Source organism: Harpia harpyja, chromosome 7 (assembly GCF_026419915.1).
Source record: "Harpia harpyja isolate bHarHar1 chromosome 7, bHarHar1 primary haplotype, whole genome shotgun sequence".
NCBI classification, from domain to species: domain Eukaryota; kingdom Metazoa; phylum Chordata; class Aves; order Accipitriformes; family Accipitridae; genus Harpia; species Harpia harpyja.
Window position 1 is genome coordinate 15,902,371 of NC_068946.1, and position 14,858 is coordinate 15,917,228.

General features: G+C 44.0%; 1 protein-coding gene across 2 annotated transcripts in view; it reads right to left on the minus strand.

The window, feature by feature from the left end:
* Window positions 1-12,058, minus strand: part of IQCA1 (IQ motif containing with AAA domain 1) — a 112,189-nt gene extending 100,131 nt beyond the window's left edge. For both annotated transcript variants that reach the window (XM_052793468.1, XM_052793467.1), the window contains exons 1-2: window positions 11,875-12,058; window positions 771-1,095 (exon numbers count right to left, since the gene is read on the minus strand). In XM_052793468.1, coding sequence (XP_052649428.1) covers window positions 771-1,095; window positions 11,875-11,885 — 336 coding nt within the window. In that variant the 5' untranslated portion in view covers window positions 11,886-12,058. The remainder of the gene's footprint in view (window positions 1-770; window positions 1,096-11,874) is intronic.
* Window positions 12,059-14,858: the final 2,800 nt, after the last annotated feature.

The window sequence follows — 14,858 nt, forward strand, 5'->3', positions numbered from 1 at the left end:
ATAGGTGGAGCTGTCTGCGAGAGAAGTAACCACCTCTTTGCAGCTAATTTTTTATACTGCTTTTAGAGCGCTGCTTCAAGACTTTGCCTTATTGTCATATTCATCTGGTTTAGTGGGCTGTCTGTCAGGGGGCTGCTTTTACATCAGGCAGTCCTGAACCCTGGATGCTGAATATGGTCCAGGCTCCTGCCTCCTTTACAATACAAGACTTGTCTCAGATTTCTCATCTTAGTAGTTCATTGTACTACGAACTAGTAGACCAGACAATGCAACTTTTAGCATTACCTGTAATCTCTGGAAGAGGCCTGGGGCCAGGCTGATTCACAGTGACGCAAAGGGCACACTGAAGTGGACTGTACCTTGGTTATCAGTTGCCCATCTTCTATCTAATCCCACACTAAAATTGGGCAGAGTCAAGCCACTGTCATTAATAGTGAAGCTGTCTAAGCTAATATGACTTCATGTTAGGACATGTAGAAGTGAAAGATCCACAGAGCCTGTGCTGCTATGGAGATGCAGAAATGCAACATATTGATCAAGCAGATCAGCTGTTAAAATCTTGCTCTAATATATAATGCTCATCATAGATCAAATATACACCGATCTGTAATAAAAAATACCATAATTACTGATCATCCACTACACTAGTGACTGTGCAAGAAGCTAAATCACTTGGTGGAACTTTACAGACTGCAAGTAAATGTGACTGCCCTTAAAACACGGGATAGGCAAAGTTCCTATGAATTTGCTCATAATAGAGGTAGACCTACCGGGAGAAGTTTTAGATCTTCCAGGATATTATCAATGTAATGAAACTCCGAGTTCTCCAGCTCCACCATCTCTTTTTTTATCTCCAGGATCCGGCCAATCACGCCATCTAGCACTTGCTGAATCACCATCCGTTTCTGCTGGTGAATGAGTTGGTCGTGGGCCGTCTCCAAGTTACGGAAGATTTGCATGTATTTGATGTAGGAAGTAGCTAACATCTTGAACGCTTCCACGCGGTCCTTCTCTGGCTGGAGGAACTCTTCTCTTTCTCTTTGGAGCTGGATGTCGAGGTCTTTCTGGGCATCTGTCCACATCTTATTGTAAGTGCTAATTGAAAAGAGAAGACTATGTTAACCTGACATGAAAGTAAGAGTTAGCACACAATGATTCCAGGGCTCTATGTGTGTGGATTTCTCAAAACAAGCCTGGAAATGTGAGCCATTATGTTTACAAAGAGATTTTAACTACAGTGCATTTTAAAAACCATTAGCAAAAGTTTCTCGTTTTAAAAATAGGAATCTTAAAATGCTGCTTTATTAACAAGAGCTTAAAAGTTAAAAACTTTTTGACTTCATCCAAAACATACGCTTGAAGCTGCAACCCTGATAGGGTCGTGAGTTTCATTCAGTCATGCTGAGATGATCATTTAATAGAAAAGGTGTCTTCCCCTCAAAGCCCTTATGGTGGGCAAAGGTCTCTTTCAGGTCTTTCCATGTTTGTGCTGAGAACCAACTGATGTTTCTAAAGCATGTGTTGCTTTTCTGCCTTTCTGAAGTGGTTGCTCAGAGCTAATTGTAGGGTAAAGGCCGTATTAGTGCTAATGGTAGAGCATAGCTTGGGCACTATTTAGAATACGAAGTGAGGAAAGTAATTTATTTCTATGGCAGCAAGTGTTGCACTCCAAGCAATTGCTACATCTCTGGTCCAGTGGCTAGAGGATTATGTGACATGGAAGATGTCACCTAAGGCCAGCTACATTTCCAGAAGTGATAATGCTGTTTACTTGGTAGTTTTGGTAGGAACAGGTGGAGCTCTGATGTTAGCATGGACTGGCTGTCAGTGGCTTTTCATGGTAAAAGCAGATCAGTGATGAATATTGTGAGAAATCATCCTAAAGTAACAGGAAATGGACTCTGGACAAAATGAGGCTTTTATTCAGAGAAGAGTTCAAATGGTAGGTTTGTCACTGAAAGGTGCCAACATCTGTGGTAGTGAAAGACCCTTTTAGGTCCTGTTCTACTTTGTAACCTCTCTTTGCCAATTGGAGACTCTCTCTTGGGAGTGACAGGTGTCAAAAAAATGTTACATCTTTGAAAATGCTTCTCTACCAGCAGAGCTAAGAAATTTCTTCTGCACTGTGCTGAGACTCAATTATGCTGGGAGAAAAACAGCTGATTCACATTGTCGGGTTTGCAGGAGGAGGGGAAAACTATGGGTCAAGGTAACAGGGAAATCTGGCTTTTATTTCTTAGATCTAGGAATAAAGGCCATTGGCCTCAACGGTGCAATAGAGACCCATCCACGTGCTTAAGCAAGCTATTGCTTGCTACATCTAGAGCCTCTCAAAGAAGGATGAAGACAGTAAAAGGCCCTGCCTCCATCAGATGAACTTTCAGAGCAGACCTTTTGCTGGTCTGAGCAGCATTGAGGGAGTGCTTGTGTATTAATTCTGATAAGGAAGCTGGGCGGCTGTTAACATTGCTTCTGCTTGATAATAAATGCCTAAGCTGGAGATCTGTCAGCTGATCTTATCATTCCTAATCTCAGAGTACAGAATGACCTGAGGCTTGTGCTATGGGAGAGACCAGTGGGGTGGACAGGACAAACTCCAGCCCACAAGTGCCCCGAGCGTGGGGTGTGTGCTGCATGTCCAGGATTCTGATGGTACTGTTGGGACTCCCTGGAGCAGTCAGCAAAAACACCACCAATCTGAACCCTGCTATTGAATTTGCACCATTAACTTTATAAAGTGCATATTATACTTTTCAGCTGACCTGGGTTTCTGCAGGATGCAGCTGGTCTTGCTTTTCCTAATGCCTCTGCAGCCCACCCAGGTCTTTCCCCTTCCTTTTTTCCTACTTCATTTACATCCCATTGCACTACCCGAATCACTCAATTGCTGCAATTAACCCAGGTGCAGGAGATAAACAAAATAAAACCAACAGAGTGGAGAAGATTGGCACAAACAAGACCAGTATTAGCTTTGACCTAACAGCTCTGCTGGTTGATCAATGGTAGTTTTGTACACTTCCTCTGAAGTCAGGACACGAAAAATGTATACTGGTGTGAGGTTCACAGGGTTTTCCAGCACAGAAGGAAACAACGTGGTATTGTACTTACTTAGCTGGGCCTACTCACAGACCATTTGATAGTGGGGAGGTTATAAATCTTTGAGGAAGCCTAGCCCTGTAGGCTGTCCCCACAACCATACCGCTGATTTATGAACAAGTGGGTATCCTCGGGCTAGAGCGTTTCGAATGCAGGTTATTGCGTGGAGACAACAGATTGTACCGCAGCGAGAACCGACTCCACAATTGTCCACTCCAATTTACAATAATCTCCCTTTCTGCCTCCTCTGACTGAGGAATGTCAAGTGGTTCCTCCTGCTGAGCTAGCTAATATCCAGTTTCTTTTTATATTTAGAATGACTTCTTGAGGGAGGAGGGGGGCGGAGTGCTCTAGCCCTTCAGAGTGTGTTAACATAGCGCAATATAGATGGAACATAATTGCTTCCATAAAGAATTAGTTTATCAGATAAGCATTAAGATGATAGCAAGCATGTTGCTGTGGGTCAGATGTTAAGACTATGGATATTATGGTGTGTTTGTAGCTTTTGCAGCAGTGATGTTCTGTGTAAATGAGGGCAAAAGAAGTGACAGGCCCACTGAAAAACGAAGTACTAAAGGAAAAGATTGATGTGGAGCTTCTAATTTTCAGCTGTGGTAAAATGATAGCTCCTGTGTACCTGTTGTGGTCAGGGTGACTGACACCTTGCAGGGACCTGGCCCTAGTGCTTCTGTTCGTTAGGCACGTGATGGGGAACAGCAGATACTTGATAACTGGACAGTGCAAGCAGAAATGTGATTTGAGTGTTTCTTTGGTTCACCCTGATTAAAAAGTACAGGACACTTGCACAGCCATTTGTTTCCCTTCCCCAAAACAGGATTAAAATAATTACTTCAGGTTTTACTAGTGTCCAAATGGGAGCCCTTCTGGATGAGTTTGAAGCATCAGATGGCTTGGTGTTGATAACCCTTTCTGGGGGACTTGGCAGAGCTGCTATAATCCTGAGGAGCCCTTCAGCTTTGGAGACAAACGTGTTCAAGGGTAGTCAGAAGGAGTAATGCATGTCTTCAAGGTTACACGTTAAAAGCAAAGGACAGGACTGACTCTTCTTGCCTGTTAATCAGACAGCATGTGTCCCCCAAGTCTCTACTTGAATTTTTCCCTATTTGCTCAGTCTCCCTTTGCACTAAGTTGTAAACTCCCTCGAAGTTGCTTCCATATGCTGAAGGGGGAGTACAACGCAGCCTCGAGTGCGCTAGCTTTCTATTTACTGTTACTGGTTCATCTCGTAGGCTTCTTCCTGTTCTGTAACAGGTAGGTTGTGAGCTGTATCTGTGCCCAAGTATGATATTGCATCAGAATTAGATTGGATTAGAGCATCTAACCAGCCTACTAGTGCAGGTACCCAGCAGGACTGAGCCTAATTTTCCTACTCAAGGCATAAGATTATTAAATCCTGAAAAAGAAAGAAGTCTGTCTCCTAATCTCTGCATGTGTATAGCAGTATAAGTAATGCTGCAAATTGTCATAGCAACGACAAAACAGGAGTGTTATGGGGAAAATAAGCAATGCTGTAATGGGATGAGGAAAAAACACATAAGGTGACTTAATTCCAGAGCCCCCAGAGTGCTTTCTGGCAGCTTACAGCTTGGAGGGAAGGTCAAGGCTTTACCTCTTAACTGATGTCTCTTCTCTTCACTCCCATGGAGTTTAAAACAAGGGTTTAAGAAGACTCTTTTGCCATAGCATGACTTCTAGTTTGAATCTCACTTTTATTGCTCAAAATAAAGCCTGATCTGCTTATTTAGAGTGAAGCTTACAAATATGTTTTTCTGCTTAAGTTATAAAGAGATGTTTAAAATCCTGCCAAATTATGCATTGCCTCATTTTAATATTCCAGGGCCCTTTAAGTCTGCATGTTTGCTTGACCCATCTCTTCTTACACTTAGAAAAATGTGTTGGTTTTGAGTACAGCTGAGGTTAGCCTGCTTACTTGTGTTGAACTGGTTCTGAGACTTCAGCATGCCCTTCTTGGAAGGATTTGTGCTGAGCATGCAAACTGTCCTTCAGACCACTCTTGAGCCAGTAGTGGAATCTGGCATCAGTGGGGTTACCTTTGTATGTGTGGTTTTTCTTCACCCCCCCCTCCCCCGCCCCCAAAGTGTCTTGGTGTTTTTACTTAGCTGCCAAAGGGAACACTATTTCTGTTATTCCAGGACATGGCACAGTTTGCACTCCAAGCTGTGTCTGTCTCTGGATTTGTATATGGGCTGAACCCAGGCTTCTTTGATGCCTGGTTTTTCTGGGCTGTCCTCCGAGGACAGAAATATCTCACACTTTCACATGCCAACCATGTAAATGCAGAGTGTAGTGCTCCATGGGCCCTACTGTTTTTTGTGATGGATGGGCACATGTAAAGAGATGAAAAGGAAAACATTTCACTCTGACTTGGCCCAGCTCTCTTCATCTAATTTGATTAAATGAGTGCTAAATTGTGTGTGTGTGTTAAAACATTTCTGAAGCGTCTATGCTGCCACTGCAAACTACCTGCATTTCTTCTTTCTCAGAAGATGAGATTGGGCTGTGTTGGGCCATCTAATAGGGAATGGGGAAAGCATTAGCAGGGCTTGTGAGAGCAAGGGGCTGTAGCAGGGATCTGTGCTCTGCCGGCTCCTGCAGGCACAAGGAGCCCAGCACATATTCACCACCGCACAAATCAAGCCAACAGTCACGGAGCAGACGACAGGAGACCTAAACATGGGTCTAGCGACAAGGAAGTGTGTGCAGGGGCCAGTCCTCAGGGTCTCCTCTAGATACTTGGGGCTTGACAGGTCAGCCATTGTCCTAAGCCCTGGGCAAACATGGGGGAGGGAAACCCTGCCCTGCAGCCTCTGTAAAATAAAGAAACAAGAGACAAAGGTTGGGAGGGGAAAGTGAGGCCTCGAGAGGAAAAGGGGCTTGCACAAATGCTGTTGCTGCTTTTCTTTTTTCTTCTCGCTTTCTAAAAATCACCAGACTTAAAATGACTGCTGGCTTACCCAGGTCAACAGTTACCTGTTCTCCCACTACAACCTGCTCAGGTATTACATGGTGATTGCTGGGCTAAATATATTATAGGAGTAGCCCTCCCTTTTTTTTTTTTTTTTTTATTCTTTCATCTTATTATAGACAAAACTTTTTTGGGGGTGGAGAGGTACAGACAGAAGCAGAAATCAGTGTGGCCTTATGACACAACTGAATTGACTGAAAGGTTGTCTGAATCAATTCCTGTTTTAAAATCCTTTAGCCTGCAGTCTGGAGCTGCACAGGCTCACGATTCTGAGCCTGGTCAGGCCCACCTTGCTCCTAAAATAAGATCTGGCTTACAATTATGCCAAACTTCTTAACTGGTGGTGAATGTAACGCTGCCAGATGACTTCTTTTAAGCATGTTTGCTCTAGCCATGATATTCTACAGTTTGAAGCATTTGTGGAAAATAAAGGATAAATCTCAATAGGCTTTGGTTGTGACAGGGGAAGAAAACATACAGCCTGCTGGCATTGTTAACGTGAACAGCTCTATGCTTCTGTCATCTCCAATTTCAGTCTTTGGCACTTATGACAGAAAGTGAATAGGGGATAAAAGGTTTTTGTGTCATAAATGTAACGGGAAACTGGAAGGAAGGTGAGGAAGCCTGCTTCACTAAGCAGCGGGGGCAACACACCACACCTCAGCATGTCTCACGCTAAACTCACGAGGCTGATTGGAAAAATGGCTGTTTTCTAACAGGAGGACATCGTGAAGCGATTAAGGTTGGGGAGACATTATTCTAGGCTGAACTTTGCTATAGCCAGCTCCAAGGGCCATCCTTCTGTCTATCAGGCTGCAGCTCCTGCCTGGGCTGGAGGCTGCCCTCTCTCAGGTAAGGAGGAGAACAGCAGCCTCCTTTCCGTTGCAAGCAGTATTTCTCCTGGCCAGGGAAGCGTGAAAGGATGGGGAAGGAGAGCTCTGGTAACTTACATCCAATTACTGTGTAGCACTGCTGTGGCAGATCCTGCAGTGAGCTCTTCGTTGAGAGATGGATAGCTAGAAATAGGCCAGAGCTGCGAAGACCCTACCTACTCAAGCTCCAAGCAGCATTTGTCTACACCATGCTTTAGTGGGTGTAGTAATGAAGTTTATTTCAGCATTAACCATCCTATGTGCATAATTTGTTTTCCTTCTTCCTTAGAAAAGGAAAGAGCAATCACCTGTCCAGCTGCCTACAGTTGCATGCATAAAGGTCAAATGCTGTCTCTGGGTGCTGCTCTACCTCTGCTAGCATCAGGAAGCTTTAAGCTCAAAGTTAATAAGGTCCACTCAGTTTCTTGAAAACTGTAGCCTCTTCTTTCACTGTTTTCTAGCACAAGTGCTGCTGGGATATTTTCACTGACAATGCTTTTTCCCAAAGCCGACAACGTATGAGTAATGCACAAGATCTTTCCCTACCTGCTCATTAAGGATGAAGGGAGGCACGGGAGGGAGTTGCAGCTTTGAGTCTTAGTTGTGATCATTTTGATTCTGTCTCTGTTTTCCTGCTTTAACATAAGCAGGATGACATGCTAATGCTCACCAGGGTTGGAAAGAGGGGCAAAGATGAATCTGTGAATGCTTGGGAGATGCATGAGAGAGAACATGCTAGGAATGCCCAGGAGGAAGCTAATAATTATGGCGTTTGGATGGAATTTGAAGAATATGGCCTGGGGCCACACGCTGAATGAGGGGATAAAAAGAAATATTCAACAACAGCCTAATCGCTGAATGAGGCTGGGGCCCCGTGGGAAGAAAATAGGATATGATCACAACATAAGAAACTGCATCGTACAGCCATGTTAAGTAGGAGAGAGAAGAGGGGATTAAAAGTTGCACTGAAATTTTCTTACATTTTGGTTTTGCAACCTTAATTTTCTTTAACTGAGCTTTGGGGATGTAATATAAAAATACATAGCTCTCTTTTGGTTGTTTCTGTCAGAAGCAGAAGGGGAAATGCTAAAGAACTTGTCTTAGATCAATATTTAACCACTGAATTAATCTAAGTTCTATTTGTGACACGAGATTAAATTTTAAAGCTTTTGGATTGTTTAAAGCTCCTTGGTGGCAGTGGCAAATGTCTTGTAGCTGATTAAAACCTGGTAAAAATGGTAGCAGTGCCAAGACTGAGCTTTGAACGTGTCTGGACTAGGAATGTTAGGGCAAGTTAAGAAATTACTGGTCAAGATCTTACAGGTCAAGTAAATGGTAAACAAATTCATAAACGAGGAGGAAATGCAGCAGGAAAACATAAATGCAAAACCATCTATGTAAATTTCCTGTTCAATGTCTGGAACAGAATGTACATCTGTAGGTAAATGCTGGGGTTTGAGTACTTTAGGAAGTGCCATACATCCAGCGCTTCTTAATCAACCCTACAGCAACTGTAATGGGTATGCTCTCTTGTGAGCACTACAACTGTCCTTAGAAAATGTCAAGCACATCTGGACATGCTGGCTTTTCTTTTGGCTGGCTGCTGGAGCTTACTGACCCTAAAAAAATATAGCTGAGCGCTTTCTGAGTGTACTCTCTCTATCCTGATACAAAGCTTACTAAAGGAGTGGAATAACATGCTTCTGTGAGCTTTAGACTGTGCCTCTGTTAAAATCACAGGGCCTTGAGGATGGTGAGCATGCCCCATAAACTGACTGGAAATACTTGAAATCCAAGCCACGTAAATTGTGTGCAGTGTGACTCTGTACCGCAGAAGTTGCCAGTCTGACTGCTCTGACTTGTGGTGCATGCGAGACAACTGCCCTGCACACACGCTTACTACGTCTAGCATGTCCAATTGGCTGCATGAGATGCATGCAATTTCTCTCTGTGTGTAGCAGCTGTTCTTCCAGATGTCTAAAAAGCAGCTGTTTACCTCAAGCTCAAAAAAAGCTATATGTGCTGTGTAGCATTTCTATACAGTACACAGGACGTGACTGTACAGTAGTGAAAAATCGGTACTATAAACTTGACTGTGACTTACTGATGTGCCTACCTCTTTGTAGGATGGAGTCTGTCTTCCATGTGACATGGCAAGATAGGCAGCCATCTCTATTCCTAGCTAAATAAGGTGGTGTCCCCTAAAATATTTTTGCCCAAAGTACCAAAGTTCTTTCTCATAAACCCCGTGCATTATTAGCTCTTTGCTTCACTGCCTTCAAGTAAGGCAGTCTGTTATAAGACATTTTTGTCACGTGGCTTTTAAAATACTTCTAATTTAGCATGATTTAGGGTACCCAGCCAGGATAACATCATACAATCATGTAACAGTAGCCTCGGTAACTTACCTGAGAACCAACTCAGCTGTACCTTGCAAAACAAGATAGCCTAGGACAAAAGGAAAGCATGCTCCTATTTTGTAACTACTGGCATTGATGACAACTCAGCTTTGTCCTGGGGAGGAATGCACAAGGCTGTGAACAGTAAACGTTAAGATAACTTTTTTTTATAGCTTTACCAGCACTGTCAGCCCCAACCATTTAAAAATCATGAAATTAAACCTTTAAGGCCATGTATACTTAGGTAGAGAATTTAATATTTTTTATTTTCCTGATGGTTTAGGAGCATTTTTGATTCACATTTTTGGGGGTTTTCTTTGTTTGTTTTTTTTTTTTTTTAAAGGAATGCTGAGATTCTCAGGTGATAACCTGAATCCTGTTGCTGGGGCAACAAAGAAAAGCACAAACTGCCCAGAAAACTTGGTACACTGACTGAGGTGTAGAATACAGTAAACAAAACTATCCAGCCCATTGTTTAACTCAAGCTCTACAGATGCAGTGGTTGATGAACTGGTATATATTCAGACTTCTGTTTACGAAGGACTGGATTAACCTAGCTATAAATGCCGTGCTGTGCACAGCTAATAGAGTGATTATAGTTAAGTGAGCCAAGTAGCATCAATGTCAGATTGGAGCCCCTTACCAGCACCACTACCTTGTTTGGAAACAGAACTGTATATATTTTTGTCATGTGGTGTGGAGAGATGTGTATCATGTTTATATGGACTTGCTGTTCAATGCTGGCAATGCTACAGGAAATGCTAAAGAGCCCTGCCTCTATTAAAATTAAACGGAGTTAGGCCAAACAGTTGAAACACAAGTATTTTCCAACTATACTCAATTCTTTTTGTGTTAATATAGCTTAAGTAAGAGCAGCCGTGATTCAGACACTCAGTAGGAATGACAGATTCTGAGATAACTCTCTCAGGAAGAGGTCAAACTACTTTTGTGGCTTTTTTTTGGTTGGTTTTGTTTGTTTGTTTGTTTTCTTTTAAACAATGCAATTTAGATTACTATCCATTACTTTGTGAACTTCCCTTAACTGAGCGACCATGCCCAGTGTGAGGCACGATTAGTGCTACTACAAGCCAAGTCCTGCACCAGATTAGCCATGGACCTAACCAAGCCTTCCTCAAACTTACAGCTGCTGGAGGCTGTGCTGGCTCTGTGTCCTTGGACAGAGCCCCCAGACAGTCTCTGCTGTGCCCTTGATGATGTTTTTCTTTATTCCTCTCAGGTCACCATTCTCTCCTGAGCCAAGGAAAAGGAAGCTGCCTGGCTGGAATGCAGTGGAGTTGGCGGTGGTATCTGGCTGGGACTGAAAATGCGTTGAGGCTGGGCTAGGGGAAACCCAATGTGGAGGTGACAAGGAATGCTGCTCTAGTTCTGAGGCTGGAAGGATGTTTTAGAGCCTGAGAGGTTTTACCTGGCAAAGAGCTGGAGTTTGGAAAGACAATACTGAGCAAAAGAAGCAGGAGGCTTTGAGGCTGGTACCTGTGATGCTGGAGGAGGAGGAGGCCATGGATAAGAAGCCAGCAGAGGCTGTGCTCACAACCTGCTAGATATGGTCAGGTTTGACCAGGTCAGGCCTTGAACATGCAGGAGAGGAGCAGCAGGTAACAAATACTGCCCAAGGTTGGGTCCCCACCCCCCCGCCCTTTTTTTTCCCCTTAATGTACTATTGTTTTTTGAACTTAAGCAAGCCACATCCAGCTCAGAACTGGGACCAAAAGCTGCCCCAAACTGGGTTGGTTATGCCCAGTACTCCTGGACCCAGAGGCAGCAAACAACAAAATACCGAGGGTAATGTCATGAAAGACGCTCACAGTTAAGTTCCCAGCTTTGTAGCGTGGCAATAATAATGCTTTCTTAACATGGGACCTTGGTATCTTACTAATACTTCTGGAGAAATTAGCATGGCTCCTTGCAGGCACTTTGATCCAATGCCATCATCAGTGTCTGGTTATTGCAAATAAACTTTTAAAGCTTTGTGTTGTGCTGAAAGCATGAGGAGTTCATTAGAGAAAAAAAAAACCCAAACCAACCAACTCAGTATGTGCAAATTTTGGTCAGTAAGAGAGGAAAAAGTATTTTTTGCAAGCAGGAAAGGGCCTAGTGTCTGAGTAAGAATAATATTAATATTGGCCTAAGCACTGCTGAGGTGATCCGATTCCTTTGCGGGGCCGAATCCCGCCCTTTCCAAAGCACCCCTTGGGCTGGCTGACCCCCGCCACCGCCTCAGGGGAGACCCGGGGCCGGCGCCGCGGCCTGGCCCGGCGGGAAAGGGCGCCCGGGCCTCGCACCAGCGAACAAGGCCCAGCGGAACCGGTTGTACCGCCCTTCGTACCGGCAGGTGTTTTCCTCTGGAGGTACCTGGAGGGGGGGTGTTTTTTGTTTGGTTTTTTTTTGTTTTTTTTTTTAAAAAACCCTTTAACGGGGTTTTCGCCCGGGCACCTGCGGCCCCTCGCCCCGCCTGGCCCCCGCGCCCCGCGCTACTCACGCCTGAGACATGCCGAGGTGCCGCGGGGCTGCTCCTCCGCCGCGGGGCCGGCCCGCCGGGCACAGCGCCCCGGCACCGAGCCCCAGGCCGCCCGCCGAGCCGCCCCGGCCCGGCCCGGCCCAGCCCTGCTCTGCTCTGCCGCGGCTGGCGGCGGCTTGTCCGCGGCCCCGGCAACCGGGCGGCCTGCGCGGGCCTCGCCGTTACCGCGGAGACGGGGCGGGTGTGTGTGGGGGGATCCCCTCCCCGGTGCTGCTTCAGGACCTGTCCTGGGAAGAAAGTGAGTTATTTTCCCCTTTATTTCTCCCCCTTTATTTCCCCCCGTTTATTTTCCCCCTTTATTTATTTTCCTTTATTTTTCTTTTTCTCCCAAGGGGCTGTCCCAGTTGCATTCGTATTTTTCTTCTTTTTTTTTTTTTCTTTCCCCAAGTACCTATCGAGGCAAGTTTCTAGTGGTTTTCCATTCCCTTACCACTTAAAAACCAGTTTATAATTATTTTTTCTCTTGCAACAGCTGGAAATCTGCCTCATGCCTTGTATTCCCTTCCATCACTTGCATCCTCAAACCTAGCACATCTGTACGCCAAAGGCAGCTGGGAAGTGACTGTCTCCGTCTCCATCCCATCTATTGGTGCTTCATCACTCCTAGCACAATTTGCTTTTTTTTGCTTCCTTTTTAAAGAAAAAAAAAAAAAAAAGCAATGGGAGCACGTTGCAATGCAGCCTGTAAAATCATATCCGTAATTTCTGAGCCCTGGTTTGGTAGGAGGTTGGCTTCGAGGGCGATACAGCTGTTTTGCCTCCTTCTAAATGATATCTAGCTGGTAGCAAAGCTGGAGTTTTTAAAAATAATTGTTCTAATTTATTGCCTGTGTGCAGAGTGGGAAGTATCCATGGCAGAACATTAAAAGGTTCCTTCTTTAAAAGGAGAAAAATCAAAGCTAGTGAGACAGGATTACAGTACATCACATTTTTTGGGGGAAAAAAATGCACTCCTCCGCAGAGTGGGTGGGGAAGGGAAAAGGCAAGAAGTTTGGGACAATGAGTCTTTTGCCAGCAACTGCGTTTTTTGCCATAAATCCCTGGGTGTCTGCGTTCCTTTGCCTTTTTTTTTTTTTCTTTCCCCCTTGAAGCCCCAGCTTGCATAATTAGGTGAGACTCTTGGCTATCAGGTTTTTGAAATAAAGTTCCTAGACCCCGTGGTTTTGGAGAAAAAGCTTGAAAATGTTAACCTTGAAGGATCAAGACCATAATAAAAAGCATCTAAGGTGTATTATTTCTCAAGCTGTATGATGGTTATGCCCATCGCATGATTTCTTTTGGTGTATTGGATCAGTGGGTTTGAGGTATACGAGTAAACGAGCAAGTGAGCTTAGTACCTGTTGCTTTTTCTTTGGGGGAGGGGGTCAGAAAATGGTGTAATATCAGCTTGTAATTAGCTGTGTTAATCTGAAAGCGGTTCTTCATGCTGATGCAATTTACATCAGAAATTTGTCTGCTTCCTTTCATTGCCTGGTTCTTACCCATGTGCAGGTTGGAGGGGGTCTCAAAAGCAGTAAGTAACTTGTGTTTTGTTCTTATTTAATACTTTAACTGAGCCTTTGCAGCCAGGATGGAAACCTTACATTTTTATTTCCATTAATGCGGGCATTTGTACATCACTTTTTTTGCTGAACTATTTTTTTTCAGCCAAGAGTTTTACCAGCAGAGTCTCAGCAGTTTTGTCTCTATCAGTGCATGTGGTTTTAAGGACTAATTTGGCTGTAACCCCTAAGCAATATACCTTTTCCCGTAGACCTCAAGATACCATTCCCAAATCATCAAGAGAAAGGGAGTAACGCTTGCAATTCAATAAGTAAATTCAGGAATTGGAGTTGGAATAGAAGACTTAAGTGCTTTTATTCTGTAATGCGTTGCTCAAAAATAGCTTCTAAAATTAATAGCTAAGTAACCTTTGTTATGTGTTTGAGACAAAAAAGTAGGAAGCTTTCTGAAGCAATTGAAATGAGAGCAACAAGATTGCTTGATAGGATGTGGATGTTAATTATTAATCTGAGTTTATTGCCCTCTGTTAGCACCTCAATGTCACAGTGCAAAGGATGGTCTTTATTGTGCTGGAAACTGCATTAAAGATGAAGTAATGCCCATTGCTCGCTTCCCTGCTGTCTTCTCCCCCCCCCCCAAAAAGTTGGAGGAAAGCAAACGTCTTCCTTTTAAAAATGGGAAATTAAGTTACAAAAAAGTGAAGTGCATGAGAGTGTGCAGGGAGCCTGTGCATGAGCTGAGGGGCTTTTTATTTTCATCAGTTTGTAGGGAACTTGGAAAAAAAAAATAATAATTGTGTTGCTGGAAAAAGTCATGCAGTAAAATTAATTATGACATAAGTAGAGTTGATATTTTTTTCCATGGGAAAGGAGCCTGCTTTGTAGCTGAAATGGGAGTAGCGTATGAGAAATACGTACTTGGTTTAGCCTAAGAAAATAGACATTTATAAACAGAAAAACTGGGGACTGTGAAATATTCTGGTTTGCTATAGGTTTCCAGTTGAATCCTCGAGCTTTCAAGTAATTTGAAGTGAGAGGATGCAGGTCTGCCTGGGCTGTTTGGACAGCGCTATCCTCAAAGGACTGCCCTGTGATATGTTTTCTGCTGTGGCTGTGTCTCTGCTTCAGGTGCGGCACAGCTGCTCTCCATCCCTATCTCTAGCTTTCTTCTCCTTTTCTTTCCTTTATCTCCTTTCTTGTCTCTTCCCCTGGAGCACTGCAGCCTGAATTGCAGCTGAGGTCCAGCAGACCGTTGATGGTCAGTCAACACCATGAATTATCTCAGTCTTTCAAGTCCAGGATCGCGCATCACTGATAATCCCTACAGGCACCAAACCATCTGAGATCTCTAGGTACCACCAGAGATTAAAGGGATTTGTGGTTGTTATTCCACGCACTGTACGTTTTTTTTGTATAGCATTGATAGAGACGTCCTCATCAAGA